General features: G+C 40.2%; 1 protein-coding gene across 2 annotated transcripts; it reads left to right on the top strand.

The window, feature by feature from the left end:
* The first annotated feature begins 64 nt into the window (after nt 1-64).
* SDR16C5 (short chain dehydrogenase/reductase family 16C member 5) lies at nt 65-27,050 on the top strand. Of its 2 annotated transcripts, none has more exons than XM_070747791.1 (7): nt 65-518; nt 10,818-11,159; nt 12,059-12,190; nt 15,103-15,202; nt 17,544-17,688; nt 21,187-21,312; nt 25,823-27,050. In XM_070747791.1, the coding sequence occupies exons 2-7, from the start codon at nt 10,842-10,844 to the stop codon at nt 25,896-25,898; spliced, it is 897 nt and encodes a 298-aa protein (XP_070603892.1). In that variant the 5' UTR covers nt 65-518; nt 10,818-10,841; the 3' UTR covers nt 25,899-27,050. The 2 variants fall into 2 exon arrangements, with proteins under 2 accessions (XP_070603892.1, XP_070603891.1); XM_070747790.1 differs by having other exon boundaries at nt 106-518; nt 26,007-27,050.
* Nucleotides 27,051-27,977: the final 927 nt, after the last annotated feature.

The raw sequence follows: 27,977 nt of genomic DNA, 5'->3' as shown, positions 1-27,977 counted from the left end.
TTCAAGTGAAGCTTAAGAGCGGAAAGAATAATCAATTACTGACACACAGGATTGGCAGGGATCCAATTGCAACGAGGATACTTCTAACCTTCAGCTGTGCCAGGCGGACTGAGTGGCACAAGTGGTGCCGGGCCCACCGCGCTGCCAAGGGGGCCCTCGGTTTTGTAGGGTTTTCTTCCCGCCCCTCTCGGCCAGCCAAGTTGGTGGGGGGGGGAGAGGAATTTCTCGTCTCCCGCGGAGAACCGACCCGAGAAGTCAACTTCTCCTTTTCACTGTTTTGGCTGAACAACGGGAAAAGTAAAACAGCTCCTGCAACTCCGATTGGACTAAGCAGCCGTCCGCGCGTAAAGCAGGTGGTAGGACCGCCTTTGGAGGGGTGGATGGGCGGATCTTCTGGACTGCCATCTAGGCAAGATTCTGCGCCGGCGGCGTTGCTTCAAAGCGGCCTCCTTCTTCGCCGTGCGGACGCAATCGTTTCCTCCACAGCGAGGTCTTGTTGAGGCGGCGGGCGTAAAACAGCTGAGTAAATCGATGCGCGGGGCCGATAACTAGCTTGGAAAGCTTCTACGGGTTGGCTCTGGGGCGCTGAGGATTGTGGTTGCTTCACGGTCGGGGCTAGAAAAACGCTTAAGAATCCTATAGAACAGATTTCACTTCGTGTGTATGCGTGTGTGTTTACGCGCGGGCGCGCGCGCGGGCGCGCACAGGGTGGAAGAATAGAAAGGGCCGCTATCTGCGGGTTCGCCCTATTGGTCTTTATGTCACTGCTTCCTTTAATCCAAAGTTCAGTTACGTCGCCTGAAATGGCTGGTAAATACAAGAGCAGTTCCTTTTTAGGCAGAGGGAATTGCTCTGGTTTTTGCACCAGTTATGGTCAGGCCGAATCTTGCGAAAAAGTAGCAGGGGCAATATTAAACTTTTTGCCTAATCCATATGTTGGGCTGTGGGTTTATTTTAGTTAAGGGCTGTACCCCTTCTTTTTATACAGTAGGTGGTGACAAACCAAACCTGTTCAGTATATTAAAAATACAAACGTATCTCTTCTCCCACTTAAAAACCATACATAACTACCTCCCACCAAACTGCATATGTAGTGCATATTGCATATTTAGTATATTATATTGCTTGTATTAATATTATCATAATATACAATACAAAGATAGTGGGGGAATGGAAAAGGAAAAGAAAGAGGAAGAAGTAAAGGAGAAAAGAAAGCTTTTAGTTCCATTTTTTTTTCAGTTTATATTTTAACTAAACTGGGGGAAAAATGGAACTAAAGGCTGTCTTTTCTCCTTTTCTCCTACACTTCTTCCTCTTTCTTTTCCTTTTCCATTCCCCCACTATCTTTGTAGCCTTGTCTTTTCACTTTTGCATACTGAGTCACATGATTGGCTGAGCTCCCTTTACCTGCCTTATCTTGTGTCCATCTCCTGCTGGTATGCAAAAGCCAGTAGATTAAGTGGGAAGATAATAGCACTCAGTGCACCTTTGGAGTATAGCTATGTTGGTCACACGACCACATAAATTTTCTTTGGACAACATACTCTCAGCTAAGAAACGTAGGTGAGCACTGCCTTGTAGAGCCGTGATGGCGAACCTGTGGCACACGGGCATGAAGTGGCATGCAGAGCTATTTTGCCTGGCATGTGCAGTGTCTCCCATTTCTCTTCTGAGTTTTGGTGGCCTTTGTGCATGCAGCAGTGCCAGAAACTGGAAGAGTTGATCTGTTTTCCAGCATGAACGTGTACACTGGACAGCTGATTGGCACATGCACAGCAGTAACTGGAAGACTTCATTTTCCGGCATGCACAGGCCCCCTTTGCAGCTCCTTTTCCTGGTTGAAGCCCAGATGAGTGTGCATGCACATGTGAAGTGTGCACGTGAAGTGCTCCCTTTTCAGCACTTAGTACCCAAAAGGTTCACCATTATTGCTCTAGATTCTCACACACAACTGGACAGGATACTAGAGAATTCTATAACAACAAACAAATCAGCAAATCCCAAAATCAAGATTTCCTCTTTTTTTGTCTTGATCAGTGTCATACTGTATATTGTACTGTTGTGATTTCAAAAACTGGATTTATCTAGGAAGTATTAAACAATGTTTTGAAACTGGTAGAATAAGGTGTTGTGTGTTCTGACTACAAAACTGGCTATTGAGCTCAACTGTAGTAAATAAATATTAGCTTTAGCTTCTCTGTTGACAGTCTAGAGAAATTCTCTCTCTCCCTCCCTCCCTCCTTATTTATTTTCATTTTTGCAAAATAAGCCATGTAGAGGATATGGATTAAGAGGACCACTAAAAATTATATTTAACAATGTTTGAGTTTACTGGATCATACTGCTGGTTGTCATTAAACATGCATAAAACTAATGAAAGTGCTGGATTATCTTCAACAATAATTTAATTAATTTATTAGATTTGTATGCCGCCCCTCTCCGAAGACTCAAGGCGGCTCACAACAATAATAAAAACAATATTATAGTAGAACAAATCTAATATTAAAAAATATATAAAACCTATCACTATTTAAAAAACTAAACAACACATTCATACCAAACATAAAACAAAGTATAAAAGAGCCTGGGGGAAAGGTGTCTCAACTCCCCCATGCCTGGCGGTATAAATGAGTCTTGAGTAGTTTATGAAAGGCAGGGAGGGTGGGGGCAGTTCTAATCTCCGGGGGGAGTTGATTCCAGAGGGCCAGGGCCGCCACAGAGAAGGCTCTTCCCCTGGGGCCCGCCAGAGGACATTGTTCAGTCGACGGGACCCAGAGAAGGCCAACTCTATGGGCATAGTTCCCTCTAAGCTGAGCAGTGAGCAATCGCTCACTTAAAACTCATCATCAACTCAGAGTTTTCCAAACCTGCCCAGAAGCCGAGAGGGAAAGAGTGAGAGGGAAGGAGAGAGAGAGGAAGAGAGGAAGAGAGAGAAACAGATAGAAAAAAGAGAGGAAGGAAAAGAGAAAGAAAAATAATGGGAGTAAGGAAGAGAGAAATAAAATCAAAATCTAGTTTGAAACTAGCTCAACTATTTAAGTGGCATTTTGATATTGATAGAGTTGCCCTATTATGAGCTCACTGTTATAGACACACAGTACAGTATTTTATTTTGAAATTCTCTGAGGCAAAACAGGATGGGTTTTTTATTTATTTGTTTGTTTGTTTGTTTGTTTATTTATTATTTCTGTGCCGCCCAGTCCCAAAGGGACTGCCGCTCAGACACTATACTTTTCCGCCCACCCCAAAAAAAAATTAGAGGGAACACTGTCTGTGGGACCTTAGCGGTCGCTGGGATTCATGCGGTAGCAGGCGGTTCCGGAGGTACTCTGGTCCAATGCCATGTAGTGCTTTAAAGGTCATAACCAACACTTTGAATTGTGACTGGAAACTGATCAGCAGCAATGCAAGCCACAAAATCTTGGAAGCCCCGGGGTGGCTCTCGCGGCTGCGTTCTGCACAATCTGAAGTTTCCGAACACTTTTCAAAGGTAGCCCCATGTAGAGAGCGTTGCAGTAAACGAACCTTGAGGTGATGAGGGCATGAGCGATTGTGAGCAATGACTCCCTGTCCAAATAGGGCTGCAACTGGTGCACCCAACGAACCTGGGCAAACTCCCTCTTCGCCATAGCTGAAAGATGATGTTCCAATGTCAGCTGTGGATCGAGGAGGATGCCCAAGTTGCGAACCCTCTCTGAGGGGGTCAGTAGTTCCCCCCCCAGGGTAATGGACGGACAGATGGTATTGTCCTTGGGAGCCAAGACCCACAGCCACTCCATCTTGTCTGGGTTGAGTTTGAGTTTGTTGACACCCATCCAAGCCCCAACAGCCTCCAGGCACCGGCACATCACTTCCATTGCTTCGTTGACTGGATATGGGGTGGAGATGTATAACTGTGTATCATCGGTGTATTGATGATACCTCACCCCATGCTCTTGGATGATCTCACCCAGCAGTTTCATGTAGATATTAAATAGCAGGGGGTAGAGGACTGACCCCTGAGGCACCCCACAAGGGAGAGACCTAGAGGTCGACCTCTGACCCCCCACTAACACCGACTGCGACCGACTGGAGAGGTAGGAGGAGAACCACTGGAGAACAGTGCCTCCCACCCAACCCACTCATTCATATCATATAAATTACAATTACCATTTACCTCATCCATTCCATAGTCTGACCCATCCCATCAATTCCGCAAGTTAATCCAATCATTCATTCCATTCATTTCATATACTGTATACCTTCCATCCGATCCCAAATATCCATCGCTAAAATTACCCCCCAATAAGTTAGTTTAAAAATATATAAAAATTAAAATTAATTAATTAATTTAAAAAGGTTAAAAAAGGTTAACTGGTCAATTATAAAATTAAACTGAGACAATAATATAAATTAGGATCAGTTAATGTAAGATCAGTTCTTAAGTAAGTAGTTCAAAATTCATCAGTCAATCAATCAATCCAGGTCAGGGTGATAATAATGTCTTTAGTAAATCCTTCTTTAAGACTGCTGTGTTATAAAGTCATCCACTAGGGGCGCAGGTCTTCAATGTTATTCAATAGTGAATAGGGAATACAGAAGATGAAAGCAGGGGGGGAGGAGGGGGGGAGATGACAAAGCAACGATCTCAACATTTGCTAATACCCCCAGTTTAATTGGCAGTTCCACAGCTCAGATCCCATTATCCACTCTCCCCCAGTTATATCCACTCTATTCTTTCGATCTAATCCCAGCCAATGTCCTCAGCTCCACACGGCGGCCCCAACTTGCCTCAGTCTCCTTCCTCCACATTTCAACGCTGCTTCCTTCATTCCCCCTCGGCACCAGTAACTCTCACTTACTGGTGCCATACAGGGGGTTGGGCTGTTGTTCTTCGTCCATCAGATGATATCCCTAACTCCTCCACTCTCCCTGAGTGACCTCCGGCGCCAACAGCCAACCGCACCCTCGGCCTCCTCAGTCTCACAAAGTAGGCAGATACATCCCGACCTCGGCGCTGGCTTCCGCTCCGTCCTCTCGTCTCCTCCATCTCCTCTGTCACTTTGTTGCTTCGGCACCAGTCACTCTAATTTCCTGGTGCCTCGCTAAGAAGGTCGGTCCATTTATCGAGTTTTCTTCCGCTCTTTTATCTCCACCTCGGCATCGGGCATCCAGGAGCGGCCGCCATCTTCCGCTCCCCAGCTGATCACCCCGGCAGTTTCTCAACCAAGACAGCACGTCTATACATGAACATCACCAGATGGATTATATACCATATTTTCCCAAAGACCCTGTCTTATATTTCTTTGAACCCTGAAATAAGCGCTTGCCTTATCGCCATGCACTCAAAAGCCGGATTGATCTTATTATTAGGGGATGTCTTATTTTGGGGAAAACAGGGTAGAAATAAAATTGATTATATCATGCATTAGCCGCCCCGAATCCTCGGAGAGGGGCGGCATAAAAGTCCAATAGATAGGCAGGCAGGCAGGTAGGGATGGAGAGAGGGGGGGAGGGGGAGAGAGAGAGAGATTAGATAGATAGGAAGGAAGGAAGGAAGGAAGGAAGGAAGGAAGGAAGGAAGGAAGGAAGGAAGGAAGGAAGGAAGGATCTCAATTATAGCATCAAAACAGCCAGGAGCTGACTGTGGAACAGATCTCAAACTGCAATGGAAAGCATGGGTTTCATTGAGGAAAAAGGTCAAAAGATACTAAGACTTAGGCAAGAGAGGGAGTAATTCCCAGTGGTTTAATGGTCACAGAAGCTTTAGGAAGGAGCCACCCTAATATATCAAGTTATTAAAAGTGGTGACAGTAAAAATATCCTTTTAGATTTGCAATATTCTCTTAAACTAGCTTAATAGAACTAGTTCATCTAGTCATGGGAGGACTGACATGAATTGTTCCAAGTTAAGCTAAAGAAGAAGAAAGCCAAGCAGCTTCTATGATATAATCTTGAACATATACTGTATACTCATTAGTTTCAAGAGGAATATCAAGAATTACTTTGAGCCTTGCTGATAGAGACAGATGAATTATGGAATGAACTTTTTAAAAGTTATTAAGCCCTAATCTTCATATGCTTCATATGCTACATTAACTGTCTCATATATCTGGTACTTTTATTTGCATTTGGCTAAATGACACAATATATGTACATAGAATAAACATCAATTGCAAATGTAATAACTGAAATTAATTAACATATTGAAATTTACCTGTGAAATTTCCTTACTAATTGAAAAACTTTTGGGGAATAATCACTTAAACATGAAACAATGAAATCACTTAAACATGAAACAATGAAATCTTTGGGAGATTTGTCCCAGGACCATTTTTAAATAAATCTATATACACAAGGAATTGTATCTTTTATATATTGAAATTGACACTGCAACACTTTTCTTCCAAAGAAATGTTCACTCATTAAATAAACTGAAAAGTGTTAGAAATCCATTCAGTTAAAGCCTGCATATTTTAAAACAAAATGGAAATGGATACAATTTATTTCTCCTTGAACAATAACAATTAAAGTATCTGTTTAAATGAAAACTGGAAGTCACAGTCCTATCTTCCCCTCCATAATAATACTGTAAGTCTAATCCAGCTAAATAAATCAATAATCATCTGTTCAAATGTCTCCCATGCAAATGTTGTGTTGCTTTTATCAGAATGTGGCACTACATAACCAAACCCCATCTCTATTATTCCATCCAATTGGTGGGGGAGGCAGGCCTTACTTACTGTAATTCATAATATGCCAGAATTTTAGATAATACAGATATATTCTAATAAATGAGATTGAATTCTGCCAAGAGGAAAAATGTAGATATACTGAATAAAGGTCCAGAATTTCCTCAAAAATGTATTCCAAAGAGATTCTAAGGTGTCATCAGCAACTGCACTTAAATATGTGCTCTGTACATAAGTGAAAGCTAAGATTTGGCTAATACTTGTCCAGACAGGTATTCCAAGGTTTTAGATAGAATTGGGAAATTCAATCAGGTGAAATTAACAGAATAGCACCTCTGTTAAGAGAAAATATGGATAAGTCCATGTATCGCCATGATCAAGCTTAGGGATGAAATCTTCTGTTATTTTGGCTGAAAAATCTTCAATAATTTGCCTTCGTAGTACAGTGGTACCTCAAGATACGAACCCCTCGTCTTACGAACAACCCGAGATACGACCCCAGGGTTCAGAAAAATTTTGCCTCTTCTTGCGAACTTTTTCCGTGTTACGAACGCCAAACCGGAACTTCCGTGTTCGGCTTCGGGAGGCTGCTGGGAAGCCCCCTGGCTGTTTTAAAAGGTGACAGCCAGGCTGCGCGGCTTCCCAGCGGCCTCCCGAACCCCGAACTTTTGCCGAACTTCCGGGGGGGGTTGGGAGGCTGCTGGGAAGCCCCGCAGCCCGGCTGTCACCTTTTAAAACAGCCGGCGGGCTTCCCAGCAGCCTCCCGAAGCTGAACGCGGAAGTTCGGGTTTGGCGTTCGGCTTCGGGAGGCTGCTGGAAAGCCCCCCGGCTGTTTTAAAAGGTGACAGTCGGGCTGCGCGGCTTCCCAGCGGCCTCCCGAACCCCAAACTTTTGCCAAACTTCCGCGTTCGGGGTTCGGGAGGCTGCTGGGAAGCCCCGCAGCCCGGCTGTCATCTTTTAAAACAGCCAGGGGGCTTCTCGGCGGCCTCCCGAACGCCGAACCTGGAAGTTCGGGTTTGGCGTTCGGCGTTTGGGAGGCCGATGAGAAGCCCCCGGGCTGTTTTAAAAGGTGACAGCCAGGTGGCAGCGTTTTTTTGCAGGGGTTTTTTTGTTGTTGCACAGATTAATTGACTTTACATTGTTTCCTATGGGAAACAATGTTTCATCTTACGAACCTTTCGTCTTATGAACCCTCCCTGGGAAACAATTAGGTTCGTAAGACGAGGTATGACTGTATTTGGCTTTCTAGATAGGTCACTACATTTCGTATTATCATTGATGCTGCCACAGACCACAATTTATATTTCCTGGCTAGTACTGTCCAGCAGTTTATATAGATGAATGCCTCCACACTAGGCTAAGGCTGGGTAATTAATATTTCCAAGGGGGCACATGAGAAACAAGACTCTTTTGGAGGGCCACTGCTGGTCCCGCCATCATCACTGTCTGCCACCATCACTGCCCCCTTCTGCCATCACTACCCCATCCCGCTGTTGCCATGGCTCAGACAGACAGTCAATGGGCTAAAGGTGGCCTGTGGGCCAAGAAATGGCCAGGTCTGTACTAGGCAATCAAGATACCAGACAATCAAAACAACTTCCCTATTAATATAATTACTTAACCAATTACCAATGTCTCAAAAGGAATATTTTCAGTATTATAGGGCAGTGGTGGTGAACTTTTTTTTCTGGAACACATGCTCATCAATGCTCCAGAAATGCCAAACATCTGGGTTCTAGGGCACATGTACACCCTACAATCAGCTGGCATGCATGCACACACCAGTTTTGGGCACTGCCATGCACATGAATGATCACGTTTCAAAAAAGCTGAACTTCCAGGTTCTGGTGCGCATGCCCACCCAAGAATGAACTGGCTGGCATGCATGCACACACCAAATTTTGATACTGCCCCACGCATGAAGGACAGTTGATTGTCACATGCTCATGCATGCAAGAAACCCGGAAAACAAACGGGAAGGCAACACTTTGGGCATGCATGCCATAGGTTCGTCATCATAGTGATAGGACATGGACTTGTTTAAGAATTTAAGAATTGAGTCTCTCCTACAGGAACATTATTCGTATCCTTTAAATAATGTCCTCACTCCCTAAGAACTTCCTTTTCCATGACAGCAAAAAGTATCGTTCTGGAAATGAGATATTCTATATCTGTGATGGTGAACCTATGGCCCACATGCCAGAAGTGGCACACAGAGAAGCTATCTGGACACATGAGCCATTGCCTATTGCGCTTTCAGTTTCCAGTGCACTGAGCAGCTGATTTTCCAGTTTCCAGCAGGCCCACCGGCCACCTGGTCTTCCTGTTTCTGAAATGCATGTGCATACAAAGTTATAGTTATAGTTATAGTTTATTAAATTTGTTTGCCGCCCCTTTCCGAAGACTCGGGGCGGCTCACAACATAACAGTGATACAGTACATTACAAATCCAATAGTAGAAAAATTAAGTCAATTTAAAAATCATTAATAACATAGTAAAATCCCTAACTATACAATCATACACATTCAACCTAATCCATCATACAGTAAGACTGAAAACATAACAAAAAGGGGGGAAGAAGATGGTAATTATCCCCACGCCTGGTGAAAAAGGTGGGGTTTCAACGTTTTACGGAAGGCAAGGAGGATGGGGGATGTTCGAATCTCTGGAGGGAGTTGATTCTAGAGGGCTGGGGCCACCACAGAGAAAGTTCTTCCCCTGGGTCCCACCAGCCGACATTGTTTAGTCGATGGGACCCGGAGAAGGCCAACTCTGTGGGACCTAATCGGCCGCTAGGATTCGTGCGGCAGAAGACCAGCTGACTGGTACGGAAACCAAAAATCATGTTTCTGGCACACTGGGTGGCTGCTCTTCTGGTTTTCAGCACATGTATGCACACCGGCCAGCCAGTTTTCATGAGCGTATGCATGCCAGAAACCGGAATACCAGGTGGCTAGTGCGCATGCATGCTCCAGAAAGCAAAACAGAAGGCATAGAAATGTTCACCGGTTGCTGTTCCAGTTTCTGGCACCCGCACACATGCTCCTGTTTCAGCACTCGGTGCCAAAAAGGTGCATCAACACTGTTCTATATACCTCTGTTACTTTTGCAATCTTTTCAGTTCAGACATTTTGGTTTCAATGGAAGAAACTGAAATTAAGAAATTGACAGCCACTACACTGAACCCAAACCCACAACTTATGCCCAAATAGTGATTACTGTATTTACTTTTTTCCTGATCTTTCTTAATCATTAAATGTATTCGAGAGGAGGATAGAATCCAGTATTTTGACCAAGTGGATAGAATCAGAAATAACCAAGAAAGCCAGTTAAAGAGATTAGAATTGCCCCCACCCTCCTTGCCTTTCGTAAGCTCCTTAAAACAAACCTCTGCCGTCAGGCATGGGGGAACTGAGATATTCTTTCCCCCTAGGCCTTTACAATTTATGCATGGTATGTTTGTTTGTATGGATGTTTAGTTTTACAGTAAGGGTTTTTTAGTTGTTTTTAGTATTGGATTTACACGATGTTTTTTATTACTGTTGTTAGCCGCCCCGAGTCTACGGAGAGGGGCGGCATACAAATTAAATAAATAAATAAATAAATAAAGAAAGAAAGAAAGAAAGAAAGAAAGAAAGAAAGAAAGAAAGAAAGGGAGAGGCAGAGAATGGTATTTAGGAGTGGATGTTTTAGGAAGTAAACAATTATTATTTTATTTTATAACTTTCCAGTTCAGTGATACTCTGTAATTTCAGATACTTTGTATCACAATATAGTGTACACATAATAACTATATAGGTTTCATCATGAAATCATGTTGAATTTTGAATTGTCTATAAGCAATTTATCATAATGTTAAAATGTTGCTTACTGTTTAATTTATCTGTGCATAGTTATAAGATTTTGAAAATGTTAAACAGTCAAAAACAGAAGCACTTTGTTGCTTTAATTTCATCATTCACACTGCCCACAGGAATGATATACATATGCATTTTTCTCACTGATAAACTCTGACAGTTTAGACCTACCCCTCTGGGGGAATCCCAAGGAAGGATGAAAGGATCTCAGCTAAAAGAAAGTGAAAACATGAAAGAAAGTGAAATGTTTGGCAGTCTGTTTAACTGATCTTTGAATTTATTCAACAGGTAACCTGAAACCTGGTCTTCAAAATGAATTTCTTCCTGGAAACGCTGAAAACCATTTTGCTGTGTATATATTATCAGATGGAATTTTTCTTATCGCTTATCTATTCACGGAAGAAAAATGTTGCTGGTGAAATAGTGCTTATTACTGGAGCTGGAGGTGGAATGGGAAGGCTGATGGCTTTAAAATTTGCTCACCTTGGAGCTACTTTAGTTCTTTGGGATATTAATCTGGAAGGAATCAAAGAAACAGTTAGATTAGTACGTAAAATTGGGGCTGTGAGAGTACATGACTACATTTGTGATTGCAGCAAAAGGCAAGAAGTTTATCAAGTGGCAGGACAGGTAATTATATATTGTTATAGGTTTTGTACAACATAAATATTTTATTTAGCTATCAAACATTTGTTCCATTTGCTAACATGGCATCTTTAAATCACTGAAGTCATATATTGCATTAAACTATAGTTCATTTAAAACTGGATTGACCCCACATGTTAGACTATGATAAAGCACTGGGTCTGGTTTTATACAACATATAAAATCAAAATCATGTTTTAGGTACACATGTGTGAACCCACTTATAAGAGTGCTTAATATGTATTCATCCAGATGTTGAAGCAGAATCCCCAGTAGTTTTAGCCAACATGACCAATAGTGAAATATTATGTCCGCTGAAATTCAGAAATAGCTAAGATCTGTACATGGTATTCAAAATTATTTACATGTATAAGACACCATTATGTCATTACAATACTACTTGTAGTCTTTGATTTATTCAGATAAGAGTCTTTTTCATGGAGACTTCTGGGATAGCAGTTTGGACCTTCTGCTCATAAAACACATGCCTCCCAATTCATAGTGATGTCTTTTCATACAGCAGTAAAGCCCCTAAGTTTACCTTAATGCTGAATGACAAATTGGATAGAATGGAATGAAGGTGATATTAAAATCAGAGAAAAATGTTTTATTTTCCAACTTGCCTGTGTATTTTTTCCCTTCTTTGAAACTTTAAAGAAGCCTATTTTGCTGAACAGTGAAGGGTTACTATCCAATTAAATAAATAAATAAATAAGTGACAGATGAAATATGCATGAGCCTCCATTTCATGTACTGTAATGTCTGATGGAATGTTTAATGCAAATGTGTGAAAATCTCTATATGAAAGTTTTCGGTAGCTATGCTTTCTTTTGAATTATGTTCTACCGTTGTTTTAACTTGAGCATCCTCTCTGGCTGTTCTAGGTGAAAAAGGAAGTTGGAGATGTTGGTATCCTGATTAATAATGCTGGCATCATAACAGGAAGGATGTTTTTAGACACACCAGATATGCTTCTCGAGAAGTGTATTCAAGTGAACACAATGGCAAGCTTTTGGGTAACTAATGTTTGATTAATTGTGAATGTATATCCAGTATTAATTTGAATTGGGGGTTTTTTTAATTAGTAAAAATGGTCTTACAGATGGAGCTGCCATGGAAAGTCCTTTGTCTTTTCTCATCATCTGCTGACTCATAAGAGAAATGATTTCATAGTAGAATATCTTCTTTCACTAGCTTCTAATCAAATTTCTAAAGAGCAAACAGATAAACAGAACCCAAGAAAAATGATAGGAGCGAGACAGACCACATAAACATGACTGTAAGTAAATCATAACAATAAATCCCATTTCTCAGAAGCAATTTCAAAGCTACGCATAACATTGTCCTCAGTCCCCAATCAATTCTATTGCCACATAATACTTTTCTATCCTACCGAAGAAGCTATTAGAATTGCACAATGGCTCTCTTAGAAAACGATTCAATAATTTCAAAGCAGTAATTCTTCTATGATGGGATCGTGTTCTTTACAACATAAGGCGATCTCTAAGATGCAGCCATATAGTGAGCCCCTTACCATTAATGAGCCCCTTACCATTTTCAACCTGCAGAGTGCTTGTAGCCCACTGTCCCTGATATCAAAAAAAGATTATACTTTTAGAAATTTGTTTTTCTGTTGTTGTTTTTTTTTTTAAAAATAAGCTCTACAATTTTCTCTAAAGCACATCCCTTTTTAACCCTTCTCTACTCAGCTATTGTCACTCAACTTGAAAAGCTGAAAAAAAATTCTAAAAATTCCCCATTTCTAATGTAGGCTGTGTTGGTATTCATTTATGACTTTTCTGCTGCTATAAAAGAAGTGAAGAATAGTATAGTTATTGCAAACGGCATAGAAATCTGGACAGGTTTTACTTTAGTGGAACAAATTGAAAGTTTGGGTGAACATGCTTAAAATGGGCAGGATATTATCTGTCTTTATTATTGGCCATGCAGATATGACATGTAAGCCAGTATCCAACAATTTTTGGAAATAAAAAAAGACCCAAAATCTGGAATGCCAGAAATTGTTTTAGTGCATAACATTGATGTTGATTTTTATGAAGATTCACACAATCAGCTATTCCTGTTGACAATCACAGGTTCAACCCTAGAGGTTTTTAAAAACCCTTCAGTCATGCTATACTAAATATAGAATTTGTCAAGGAACAACAAAAAAAAATCTGTCTCCATGGCAAAGATATTCAAGAATGTTGTTTTTCTTTGTTTCTACCTTTGACTTTAGTCTTGATTCCTGTAACTTTGTCAATAACTCCATGCAGGTTATAAAGTCTGTATTTTTGCTGTTGGTGCCCTCTAGTGGTGTGTAAAAAAACAAGAATCATGTAGTTAGCTTTTAAATAGTAAATTTAAACGTATCACAGCAATAACACACAAATGTATAGCAGAAAAAGAGCCAGTGGTCCATCAAATCTGCCCTTTGAGAGGTTTGTTTTGTTTTTAATTTATTATTTTATTATTTTTATTTTATTTGCTTTTAATTTTGTTAGGTGGTAGACATGTGTTTGTCCCAAGCATATTTAAATTCAGTTACTAAGGATTGATCCACTACCTTCACTGGAAGTTGGCTCCAGGTTTCGATTACTCAACAGCAAAGTACTGTTGAACTTCTGAAATTGAGCTAGATTAGATGTTTTAGCATTTATCAAGAGTTCGGATTTTACAAGGGTATTATAATGCAAAAGACTAACCTCTTGCATGTTTCTTCGCTGATTCTGATCAGAAGATTTCTTGCAAAATAAACTAACATACAAATCCAATAAATAAATAAATAAATAAATAAATAAATATTTATAGAACCAGCTATGACATCACTTTAATCAAACGCTGTACATAAAATGGAACGTAACATAACATAACATAACATAACATACAAATAGCAAAACTAACTGAAAACTAAAATCATTGCTAAATATAACAGCCCTAGTGAAATGTAAAATGTGTAGAATTTTAAATATGGCTTACAACGATGTTTATTATGAAGATAACAATGTTAAAATGAGGTAAATTGTAAATAAATAAAACTTTCAATCTATGGTACACACTTATAAATGATTGTTTTTTCTTTACATAGTGGAATTGAAAAAAATTCTCCTGAATGTATTATATCTCAGCAAAACATTTCTAGATAAAATTATAAATCTATTCTGGAACCGAATAATTATATCAGGAGAGTAGCTACAGCAAAATCTAACATATTGCCTTCTAATATATTACTTAGTATTTAGATAAATGTTACTTCAATAAATAATAACCCTGCAGATACTGTTATTGTTATTATTTAAATTTGTTATAGTCATGAGGCCCACACTATTTGACAAGCACTGGATTTTTCTGTCAACAGATGAGACTGACATCTAAGGAAGGTCAACCAGTAAAAGTCAGTTCCTTCACTTCCATCTACCATAGCTAGTGCAGAATGATACTAGGATAACATGGTCAGTGGTATTGAAAGCCACTGACAGACCGAAGTGCCAAAGGATGGAGATGTTACTCCATCCTGGCCCTAATAAAGATTATCAAAAAAGCACAACCAACTATTTCTCCATACTATATCTCAATCCAGCTAAAACAAGTCAGATAATCTGTTTTATCCACAAAAGGAAATTTGGAGACGGGATGATTATTGTCCCCCAAAATGGGATCTTGTAGTGACCCTTCTCTCTTTCAAAGAGATTGATACCACCACATAGACCCATCCTTGGCCATCTTCAGATTGCTTTAACATTCCAGAAGGGACCAAAATGAAACAGATAGCTGAACTAAAAAACTGAAGTTCTCAGAAACTCTGAAATGCTGCATCTACCCAGTTACATACAATTTTTGAAGTTAAATTGTAAATTTTTAAAAAATGTTTCCTATTTTTTATATATTCATATGCTGAAATGTATTTGTTTTTACCTTTTCTTCATAGACAGTAAAAGCATTTGTTCCAGCCATGGTAGCTTCTAATCATGGACATGTGGTGACTATTTCAAGTGCAGCTGGTTGTCATGCTGTCAACAAAATGGCAGGTTAGTATATGGAAAAAGTGCTGCAGAACAGATTAAAAATAACTTTTGATCTTAATAGATAGTTTAATTCAAACTTTTAATTCGACAGTTCAAATAGGCCAACGAGTTAGCAACTTTTGTTACAAGTCAATATTTCCTTTGAACAAGAAACAAAATGCTAGTTGGAAAAAAAAGAAATATGAAAGAAAGATAATCAGATTTATAGAAGTATTAGACATTTTGGGGGGGGAAATGATAGGGCAATGTACTTCAAGTAACTGAATTAAATACAGTGAATATGGTGGCTGCCTATTTATTTAATTATTCCTTCTGTCACATTTCATGATAATATTTGAAAGAATTGTCTAGGGCAAGAGAGTGGATGAGTCTAACTAATACTAGACTTCTTAGCTTAGAAGGCCACAATCTCCATTTAGGGTGGCACTATTATCTCTGGGACGAAAAACCGACAACCCATAAATATTTCTCTAACCATTTGATAAGGAAATCACTAATCAACACTTGGAAAAAAATTAAAATTAAATTATATAAAGGAACCCCCATGTGGTACGCCCCGTTAGAAGCCTACGTACATCCAAATTTATATAAAAGAAACAATATATTAAGATATAATGACATTCTAAACTCAAATGGAACAATTAAAACAAGGCTAGAACTAGAAAATCTGGGTCAAAAAGTGGAATGGTGGGAATACCTCCAGATCCAATCTAAATATAACAAAGACAAAAAAATATCTGGGATAAGGAAAAATGCCCTTCTAGACAAGCTATGTATAGGCCCTCAAGAAAAGCTAATTAAAAATTTCTATTGTTACTTAACTTACAATGATTTGGACAACTTTAATATAAAAATTAACGTTAAGAAATGGAACCTGGACCTCAAAAACGAAATTAAAGAGGAGGAGTGGCAAACACTCTGGACTAGGAATTATAAATTGACTATCGCCACTTCCTATAAAGAAAACTTGATCAAAATGTATTATCGATGGCATATTACCCCAATCAAGCTAACTAAATCAAACAACAAACTCTCTCCAAATTGCTGGAAATGCCAACGAGAATTGGGCACTTACTTCCACTTATGGTGGCAATGTACCAAAGCAAATTTATTTTGGAATAAGATTGGAATTTGGATCGATGAAATGTTAAATTTAACACTTGACAAAACTCCTGAATGCTTTTTATTGGGCATAATCAGACAAAATCTATCGAAATCCCAAGTACACCTAATCATTCATTTAGTAACCGCAGCTAGACTTTCATATGCGCAGTGGTGGAAGAACGAAGAAGTACCCCCAAATGAAGTAATAATTAAAAAAATATTATACTGTGCAGAAATGTCAAAATTGACTTCACAAGTTAGAAATGAATCCTCGGCTACGTTCAACGAGTGTTGGGACCCTTTTTATAACTGGCTAGGAAGCAAAAGCGTGAACAATAGGCTATAAGATTGTGATTTTTGACTACACTTCGAACTGTCACAAATCTGGTATAAACCATTTTATTATCTCATAAAATAACACGAGATGTTATATATATTTAGATATGTAGATTTATTATTATCTGTTAACTTCTCCGCAATGTGTTTATTTCAACTCTGGCATTGAACCCTTCTGATACAATCCTCGAAACATGGTAATGAGCATATACAATTTGACCCAATTTTCGTTCTCAGTACAACTCCCCCGTTTACTCGCCGACACTTTTACTCGTTTTGTCTATAGGTTTTTCTTTTGTTTTTCTTTTTTCTTTTTTTCTGTACTGTTTGTCCTTATGTTTCGAATTGTATCTCATGTTGTATTATAAGATGTAAATGTTTTCATTTTAATAATAAAACAATTTAAAAATTAAAAAAAAAAAAAGAATTGTCTAGGGATTCCCCTCAAATATTTTTCGGCTTAACAGATCTTAACGGATTAACATAGTAGGAGGGTCTTGCGGGTCATCTAGTCCAACCCTCTGCCCAAGCAGGAGACATCTGCATCTACCTAGGATTGAACTCACAACCTTATAGCTCATTTTATCATAAATGTGAGATGAGCTAATAATAAATAATTGCTGTTGCTATTAAGTATAACAAGTATGCATAGTAATTAAGAAAGGTGCATTTTCACACATCTGGAAGATAGGGAAAGGCTGCCTTCTTTACCCTCAAAATTCCCAGCCTCTTTTTATCAGTAATCTTGTAAACATCGACCATGTCTAAAGATACAAACAAAAGATGCCAATTGCCATTGATTTTTATTCAGTTAGTTATGCTTATGTATGATATCCAAAATATTTTTATAGGAAGACTATTCTGCTCCGTGTACATACTATTTTATTTATGTCTCACTTTTCAGATTACTGTACAAGTAAATTTGCAGTTCTGGGTTTTGCAGAATCTCTAGCTTTAGAGATGTTGGCAATGAAAAAGAATGGTGTTAAATCTACAATTGTCTGTCCATATCTAGTGAACACTGGAATGCTTGACGGCTGTGAATCTAAGTGAGTCGTTTGCATTTTTCATATATATATATATATATATATATAGCCTTAAATGGTTACATAAAATAATGACAGGCTTCAATAAAAATAGTGGTGATGGGTTTAAATATAACAGCACTTGCTCTTCTACAGCATTTTGCAACTTGGTAACAATTGTGTATATGAATGTCTTCAGTTTCTCTACCAGAAGCCATTTCTGATATTTCTAGAGTTGAAGTCCACACATCTGGAAGACTGCTGTTGTATGTTGGAGTCACATACATGAAAGTACATTCTTTTGGTGAAACTCTTGGAACATGCGGTCTTGCTCACAATATTTTTAGCAATACACACACACACACACCCCTCAGATATGCCATGAATGCTCTGAGGGGTATTCAGTACTGGTTCTGTTTCAGTCATTTTGTACTTTTCCCAAAAGAAAAGTCAACAAGAGAAGATGCTTTGTTAAAGAAGCTGCATGTTACACATCATGCAGAAAGGGATGATTATGGTGACTGGCTCAAGGGATAAATCAAATCTTTTCTCTTTATTGACAGAACTGGAGGACAAAGTTCATAAGGTATCAGGATTTTTTTTGTTCCAAGTTCCACTGGTTTATTCAGCCTACCTTTTGTTCTGCCTGACTGGGCTCAGGCAAAGCGTAACAGTCCAAGGAAAAGAAATCAAACACACACATGTTCTGCTAATGAGCAAATTTGTATTAGATAAACAAAAAAGGATTACTCAAAACAGTCCTTAGTGTCAAGAAACAATGATAGTGCAAGGCTTACTTCAGCCGCATACAAAAACACAGGAAAAAACAAACAAAGACAACCTGGAATGAGCAAAGACGTTTCAGGAGTCCTTTTGAATCTTTGGAGCAAACAGCAAGTCCCAGAGGTTTCACCTCCCATGTGTCTGAAAAAGCTGAGTTGAAAACTCCAAAGGCACGGCACAGAAACTTCAGAGCAGGAACCACAAAATAACACAGATAAACAGCCACAGTTTGCCTTGTGCCTTTGTTCCCTTTTTATACCTTTAGCCCTCATTAAGGGAACCACACCCAGCCCTCAGTATAAGAACCACACCCAGCCCAGGTGCTACTCTGATGACTTGTAATATTCCTTCAATCGATCCCTCCTTTGCATAGCTCTTCGGCTACGCAGATCAATATCTTGATCTGCAGAAGAACCCAAAGACGAAAGACACTCTGAGGGACTGCATGCCAAATCCCCTGGGCTGTCTGCTGAATCCTGCGAACCAGTGGCCTCATCCTCCTGGCTGTCTGCCATGTCTTCCTGGCTGTCTGCCACATCTTCCTGGCTGTCAGCCAGGCTTTCGCACTCACTTTGTGCCACGTCTCTCCCATCTGTGGTAGCAACGGCTGGCCCAGGCCCAAACACAACACCTTTCAGCAGGGAAAATCTGGCCAAGAAAATCAGAAGTAAACAATACTCTAATCAAGGGACAAGCTAACAGTAAACAGCCCAATTAAAAAATCTCCAAGACTACCCCTCACGTAGACACACCAACACTGACAGGGCAAGCCACTGGTAAACTTAAGAGCAAATACCACTCCTTTCTAGCACTGATGATGTTACCTAGTATCAGTAATGAAATGTCTGCAGAAAACAATCAAGCTCCCAGAGCACCATGGACCTCTCAGCTATGGTTAGAATGCAGTATTTGCAGACGAACTCTGCCCACTGCCAGTTCGATTGTGACTGGCTCAAGGTTGACGCAGCCTTTCATTTTTCAGAGGTTGGTAAAATGAGGACCCAGATTGCTGGGGCAATATGCCGACACTATAATCTTCTTAGAGTGCTGTAAAGTACTATGAGGTGATATATAACTCTATTGCTATTGCTATAGTCCTCGGAGAGGGGCGGCATACAAATCTAAATAATAAATAAATAAATAAATATTTCAATCCTGAACAAATATTATCCTTTGTTGGTAAAACCTGGGAAAAAATCTGGTAAAATGATTTCTTACTTGCATAAAATGCTTGAACCGTGCCTGTTATGGTGATATATGCTTACCAACGTGTTTTATACTGGAATATAATGTAATTTGGTCTGCTAAATCCATAAAAGAAATTTCACATTTGCAGTGTTAGATGTGCTTCTCTGAATGCTTATTAGTGGAGTATTTGCAAATTACTTCATTAGAATTAAGAAAAGTACCTACAAAAAATTGAAATGTTGTCCTTAGAAAATAAAGAGTTCAGATTATTATAATAATACAATAAGTCAAATGAGAAAATATGGAGTAGATAATAGGTACATAGGTGCACAGACAGATGATAATAAATGCCTTAAACAATATAAAAGCAATTTGCTGGATTAATAAAATACCAGATCTGAAATTAATTTTTGACAAAGATTGAAAAGTTAAACAAAGGAAATTATTTCTATAAATTATAACTTGCTTGGAAACTTTTTATAGAGAAGGCATACAAAGAACTGAGTAAAATACAGATGACAAATTGAAGATTAATTTTTAATCGTTTATCAAATATGCAATTGTTCTCTAACCAATATACAATATATATGTTAGAATATTCATGAACCAGTGGTAACAAGGTTAGCAAATGAATACGCATAGCAATAAGTCAGCCAATGAGAGCTAAACACATATCTGTGAGTCTGTGCAGAGAATTGAAACTGAAAATTTAAGCTTAAGGCTGGGTGTGGCTCCAGTCCATTCTGTACTCACTGTCCACTTTGTGCTTGTCTGCTCTGCTGAAATGAAACTAACTCTCCTGCTTTACTGTTTTGCTTCTAACTGTTCCTACATTGAAGAAATCTGCTAATGGTATTGTAAATATATATATTATATTACTATGTTTATAAATAAGCCACATTCCTAGTAGTCTAGGATTCCATTCACTCAACAATTCCAGGCCTGCCAGAAGAGCTTAATGGCTTTACAGAAGGCCAATAAGGTGGGAAGGGTGCAAATCTCTGGAGGCAGCTGGTTCCATAGAGTCGGAGCTCTCACAGGGAAGGTCCTTCTCCATGGGCCCACCAGCCAGCATTATTTGGCTGACGGGACCTGGAGAAGGCCGACTCTGTGGGCTATTATCGGCCACCAGGAGAAATGCAGCAGAAGGCGGTCCTGAAGATAGTCTGATCCTGAGCCATATAGGGCTTTATAGGTGATAACCAACACCTTGAATTGTGTTTGGAGACTGACTGGCAACCAATGCAGCTCACGGAGCACCGGTGTTACATGGGTGTATTTGGGCATACCCATATGGCTCGCGCGGCTGCATTTTGTACCAGTTATAGTCTCTGGACACTTTTTGGCTATATGTATTACAAATAGACACATGAGAAAAAGGGTATGAGCAAGAGAAGATATTGGGGTAACTGAAAAAATAGGGAGACAATATTGATTGGTTGATATTGGTACCAAACATATTGTTAGTTGCTTTAAGCTTCAATTGCTATTATTAGATGAAATTCCAGGGGGGGAAATGTAATTCAAAGTTGTGGCATTTTATTCCATCAGGTGGTCTCGCTTGCTGCCCATTATAGATCCAGAATATGCTGTTGAAAGAATTGTGTCTGGGATACTCCGAAATGAACGATATATCTATATACCACGAAGTCTACGTTTGTTTAACGCAATAAAAAGGTAATATTATTCTGCTAGAACTAACTGAAAGTGTGGGTCAAGAAAGGACCCTAAACACCAACAAAAAAGTGGTATGAAAAGGTGGTATGAAAAAGTGCCCAAATTGTGTGCTTTCTTGAAAGAACTCTTAGGCCTATGTAACTTATACAAAATCTTACACAGGTTATTTTTTTTTTCGAAATTGATGCAATTCAATTCAGTTATTTTAATTGAATTAAACTGAATTAGTCAGAAGGAAGCACCAGGCTAATCTACCTAAAATGACACCATTTCTCTTTTAAAACAGATTAGCTAATACCTGTACTTCACTATGAAACTACGTGATAGGGCTTGGTAAATTGACATTTAAAGCTTGAAAAATAATGAGTAGTTTAAAAAGGGACTGTATTATTTCATTAGAGGTGGTTAGCTAAGTTTCTGTTACAGATGTAGACATTATTGCGGCTTGACTTCCTGGCTCCAATCCTTCCCCGCAGGGAGGCGGAATTGACTAGGTAGTTCTGCCCCAGACGCCTGATGGACCCAGAGGGCTTTCAGAGGGCACTTGGGTTTATTCCAGATGCAGTCGTCCACAGTTCGGCAGAGTCTCTTGCTGAGGCCTGGAACAAGGCTGCAGCAGAGGCTCTTGACCGGATTACGCCGTTGCGACCTCTCCACGGCACTAGACCCCGTCGAGCTCCATGGTCCAACGAGGAGCTCCGGGAGTTGAAACGCCAGAAGAGAAGCGATGGAGGAAGAGTAAGTCCAAATCTGATCGAACACTTGTAAGAGCTCATATTAAGACTTACAAAGTGGCGCTCAAGGTGGCAAGATGCGCATATCATGCCACCTTGATTGCATCAGTGGAATCCCGCCCGGCCACTCTGTTTAGGGTGACCTGCTCCCTTCTTAACCAGGGGGGAGTTGGGAAGCCCTTACAGAGTAATGCCGAGGATTTTAACATGTTTTTCGCTGATAAAATCGCTCAGATCCAGGCAGACCTCGACTCCAATTGGCCCATACTTGTCCATCTGTCTGGGATGAGTTTGATCTGGTGACATCTGATGAAGTGGACAAGGCCATTGGAGCTGTGAGTTCCGCCACCTGCTTACTGGATCCGTGTCCCTCCTGGCTGGTCTCGGCCAGCAGGGAGGTGACATGGAGCTGGGTCCAGGAGATTGTCAACACTTCTTTGGGGAGGGGGTCCTTTACAGATCCCTACAAGGAGGCACTTGTGCGGCCCCTTCTCAAGAAGTCTTCCCTGGACCCAGCCATTCTTAACAACTACCGGCCAGTCTCCAACCTTCCCTTTATGGGGAAAGTTGTTGAGAAGGTGGTGGCGCTCCAGCTCCAGCAGTCCTTGGAAGAAGCCGATTATCTAGGCCCTCAGCTACAGCACGGAAACTGCTTTGGTCGCGTTGATGGATGATCTCTGGCGGGCCCGGGACAGGGGTTTATCCTCTGTCCTGGTGCTTCTCGACCTATCAGTGGCTTTCGATACTATCGACCATGGTATCCTTCTGCGCCGGCTGGAGGGGTTGGGAGTGGAAGGCACTGTCCTTCAGTGGTTCTCCTCCTACCTCTCCTGTCGATCGCAGTCGGTATTAGTAGGGGGTCAGAGGTCGACCTCTAGGCTTCTCCCTTATGGAGTGCCTCAGGGGTCGGTCCTCTCTCCCCTACTATTTAATATCTACATGGGTGAGATCATCCAAGGACACGGCGTGAATTGTCATCAGTACATGGATGATACCCAGTTGTACATCTCCACCCAATGTCCAATCAATGAAGCAGTGGATGTGATGTGCCAGTGTCTGGAGGCTGTTGGGGTCTGGATGGGTGTCAACAGACTCAAACTCAACCCTGATAAGATGGAGTGGCTATGGGTTTTGCCTCCCAGGGACAATTCCATCTGTCCGTCCATCACCCTGGGGGGTGGGATCATTGACCCCCTAAGAGAGGGTCCGCAACTTGGGCGTCCTCCTCGATCCACAGCTCACATTATAGAAACATCTTTCAGCTGTGGCGAGGGGGGCGTTTGCCCAGGTTCACCTGGTGCGCCAGTTGCGGCCCTATTTGGACCAGGAGTCACTGCTCACAGTCACTCATGCCCTCATCACCTCAAGGCTTGACTACTGTAACGCTCTCTACATGGGGCTACCTTTGAAAAGTGTTCAGAAACTTCACATCGTGCAGAATGCAGCTGTGAGAGCAATCATGGGCTTCCCTAAGTATGCCCATGTTACACCAGTCTGCATTGGCTGCCGATCAGTTTCCGGTCACAATTCAAAGTGTTGGTTATGACCTATAAATCCCTTCATGGCATCGGACCAGAATATCTTTGGGACCGCCTTCTGCCGCACGAATCCCAGCGACCAGTTAGGTCCCACAGAGTGGGCCTTCTCCATGTCCTGTCGACTAAACAATGTCGTTTGATGGGACCCAGGGGAAGAGCCTTCTCTGTGGCAGCCCCGGCCCTCTGGAACTAGCTCCCTCCTAAGATCAGAATTGCCCCCACTCTCCTCGCCTTTCGTAAGCTTAAAACCCACCTCTGTCGTCAGGCATGGAGGAATTGAGATATCCCTTTCCCTCTAGGCCTATACAATTTATGAATGGTATGTTTGTGTGTATGTTTAATTTTTAATAAGGGTTTTTAGTTATTTTAAATATTAGATTTGTTATATGCTGTTTTTATTATTGCTGTTAGCCACCCCGAGTGTACAGAGAGAGGCGGCATACAAATCTAATAAATAAACAAACAAACAAACAAACAAATAAATAATTTGCATAGCATAGACTTTCAATTCATCTCTCAGATAAATTGCTCAGGCCTCCCTGGTTTTGCTCTCTGGCTGGAAGATGACCAGGCTGTCAGGTGTACTGACTCTGGAGCATGCCACATAGAACTGGCCATGGGAGAAACAGGCACCCTTACTTAGTTAAAGAGCAGTAAATGGCATCCAGTCAGGGAGCAGCCTGAGTTTGCTGTCCATTGTGGACACTGACTTAGTCTCCTGCCAGCTCTCTTCTCTTGAGGAGCCCAGCCAAAGTTTCCCATGCGGCTTCAGCGAGCACTCCTTGAGAGACGAGTGTCTTTGATCTTACCTTCCTGTTCTAGTTCGTGTGATTCACACTACTATACTGAAGATGAGGTTTGCGCTCAGCCTTAAGAGTGAGGGCTGGGTGTGGGCGTGTGATGTTGGGCGGTGCAGTCTTGTGTTCTCTCACGCAGGCTGGATTAATTGCTCTCAGATATATGCGGCCCAGGGGCCAATATTCCTCCATGGACCACCATAAATTTCTCGTGGACCACCAATGGTCCATGGACCACTGGATGTTGACCTGTGGCCTAGAGCCTTGATCCTGTTAAGTATCTCCATAAGGAGAAGGGACTGATCCTTGGAGTGGGATGAGGTTACTTGTAGAGATTAAAAATCTGCAACATAAATTTTGCTTTGGTAATAACCCATCAGAAGACAAGATAGCAGTTAGCAATAGCAGTTATTCATTCATTCATTCGATTTTTTTTAATGCCACCCTTCTCCTTAGACTTAGGTCAGTTTACAACATGTTAGCAATTTTTAACAGAGCAAGCATATTGCCCCCACAATCCGAGTCCTCATTTTACCCACCTTGGAAGGATGGAAGGCTGAGTCAACCTTGAGCCTGTACAGCCTTCGCTAAGCAGTTTACAGAGTTAACATATTGATTATTTTGTGTTTGAGACAGCACCTGAATGAATTTTACTATAAATCCAGGCCTGGAATAGGGTTAATATTTCTGAATAAAATGGACATTGTTCCCAAGGGAAGAATGCCCATAGTTCAACCAGAATTGTATTCCTATATGCAAAACATGAGGACAAAAAGAACAATCACATTAATTTGGAGAATAAGAAATAGAAGTTTTATTTGCTTCTAAATTGTGGGAAAGGATGCCTGAATCATACTCATAGTAAATCTAGTGACAGCAGCAGTTTGCAAAGGTGTTAACATCTAGTGGCAGCATTAATCCAGATAACTATTGGTACATATCAGTGTATTTTTATTTGTGGATCAAAATAGAAGAAAGCGTGGTTGGATGGTTTTACTATACTGTATATACTCTACATTTCTACATCTCAAAGAAAATTTGTAAATATAAATAAAGACATTTCAATTTCATCAATAGCAAATCAAAGACTATAGGATATTTAAGAAGGTTTATATGCTCCCACGAGTAACAGATATCTCTTCCAAAGGGAATTAAATTGTTTTTATTTTTATTTTAATATGACTGAGAGGGGCTTTTATTGGCTTCTACAGATAATCTGCTGTCTACAATTTTAGTTTTTTGCTATGTTATAAAATTTAATGTTTATGTTGCTTCTTTTGCATTTAATATTTATTAAATTTCTATACTGTCCATCGCACCTCATTCCGTTTAGCTTCTTAAACAATGTGTAAAACTGGCATAACACTAATGTAGCAAAACTGACAGCAACTTAAAGTTTAATACTGTAAGAGTGTCTTATGTTCTTCTCTTTTCTTTTTAGCTTTATTCCTGCAAAAACAGCTGATATATTTTGTGACTATTTTGGAATACTGTCCATCACACCTCATTCCGTTTAGCTTCTTAAACAATGTGTAAAAGTGGCATAACACTAATGTAGCAAAACTGACAGAAACTTAAAGTTTAATACTGTAAGAGTGGCTTATGTTCTTCTCTTTTCTTTTTAGCATTATTCCTGCAAAAACAGCTGATATCTTTTATGACTATTTTGGAATTTTAAAAGTTATGAATAGATTCAAAGGTCGGACAAAGAATATGGATGATTACAAATATCAGACAAAATCAATAAAACCTCCAGGTTCCCTTGACTAATTATAAATCGAGAAGCCAATATATAGAACTTTCAATTTTATTATGTTGTTGCAAAGGGTACACTTAAAACAAAAAATCTGGAATGGCTTACTAGCAACAAATTAAATATTGGGAACAGGATATGAATAATTTTAACTACAACTGCTTTTACAATTATTGAAATATAGTCTAGTGGTGTTGCTTTATTTTAATAAAATTACTTAATTATAGGGAACAAATTACTTTTTGGTGGACTGTTAGCAAAACAAGGAAAATAGTAAACTAATAAGCTAATGATTATAAGGTGAAGGTGTTGAGACTCTAATTACTCGAGAGATTGTGGTTTTTCACTTTAGATGAGAAGAGGAAGAGGTTCATGTTACCTCTCCCAAAATGCCCAGACTGACTGCAACTGTCCACCTAGAAATTAAATGGGAACATCTCATGAGCTCTGGCTTTCTAGACTTTGCAATAGAAAAATCTTAGCTTCAAGGTAACCAGCCATGACAACATTGTATCATCTAACCTGGCATTTTAGATACCAAATGAAGAGACTTGCAGCATAGCAATATTTTTGAGTTCAATTATTGCTCAGATTTTTCACAACCAAGAATGTTTAGACCTCCACTTGGATATGCCTTACTAATAATTAATGGCCTTTATCTAATTAAATTATCTGTTTTAAAATACAATTACTAAAAACAATACTTTTAAAATTAGCAAATTTTAAATTGTGTAATATAGCAGCCTGTGATCAACGTTTTCTTTACTAACACTCTGCACTTCAAGGGCCATCTATTTCAATGTGAACCAATGTGAACTCTTTGTTAAGAACCAATTTATGAACATTTTGATTCATTGCTCTTGAAAAATATTTCTTAATATGCTTTCTATCATTAAAATATTGTTTATAATTAAAATTATATTGTTATTGTTGTTATAGTTATTTATTAGATTTGTAAGCCGCCCTTCTCCAAAGACTGGGGCCAGCTCACAGAATACAAAAAAACCAGCACAATAACAAATCTAATTAATTAAAATTATTACTAAAAATCCCATATATATTAAAATAAATCAGCCAACTCATTCACAACCACACATTACATCTCGTAGACAGGGGAAGGGGGCTTGATCTAATTGCCCCATAAATGAGTCTTGAGACTCTTGCGAAAGGCGAGGAGGGTGGGGGCAGTGCAAATTTCTGGAGGAAGCTCATTCCAGAAGGCCAGGGCTACCACAGAGAAGGCTCTTTCCCTGGATCACGCCAGACGACATTGTCTGGCCGACGGGACCCAGAGAAAGCAAACTCTGGGACTTAACCGGTCACTGGGATTCATGCAGCAAAAGGCGGTCCCGTAAGTAATCTGGTCTGATGCCGTGTAGGGCTTTATAGGTCATCACCAACTTTGAATTGTGTCCGGAAACCAATCGGCAACCAATGCAGTCCGCGGAGTGTTGGAGAAACATGGATATATCTGGGAAGACCCAGGACCGCTCACGCGGATGCATTCTGCATGATTTGAAGTTTCCGAAAACTCTTCAGAGTGTATAGAGAGCATTGCAGTAGTCGAACCTCGAGGTGATAAGGGCATGAGTGAATGTGAACAGAGACTCCCTGTCCAAATAGGGCCGCAACTGGTGCACCAGGCAAACCTGGGCAAATGCCCCCCTCGCCACAGCAGAAAGATGGTGTTCTAAGGTCAACTGTGGGTCGAGGAGGACACCCAAGTTGTGGACCCTCTCTGAGGGGGGTCAATAATTCCTCCCCTCCAGGGTAATGGACGGACAGATGGTATTGTCCTTGGGAGGCAAAACCCACAGCCACTACGTCTTGTCGGGGTTAAGTT

This window comes from Erythrolamprus reginae, chromosome 3, assembly GCF_031021105.1.
Source record: "Erythrolamprus reginae isolate rEryReg1 chromosome 3, rEryReg1.hap1, whole genome shotgun sequence".
NCBI lineage: Eukaryota > Metazoa > Chordata > Lepidosauria > Squamata > Dipsadidae > Erythrolamprus > Erythrolamprus reginae.
Note: the sequence above shows the minus strand (reverse complement) of the source record. Positions and strands in the feature narration are given on the sequence as shown.

What these genes read in the sequence shown, in the direction of transcription:
- SDR16C5 (XM_070747790.1), top strand. Translation starts at nt 10,842, where the DNA reads ATGAATTTCTTCCTGGAAACGCTGAAAACCATTTTGCTGTGTATATAT. An exon ending in ACACAATGGCAAGCTTTTGG is followed by an intron (nt 12,191 to 15,102) that starts GTAACTAATGTT and finishes TTTTCTTCATAG; the next exon opens with ACAGTAAAAGCATTTGTTCC. An exon ending in CTTGACGGCTGTGAATCTAA is followed by an intron (nt 17,689 to 21,186) that starts GTGAGTCGTTTG and finishes TTATTCCATCAG; the next exon opens with GTGGTCTCGCTTGCTGCCCA.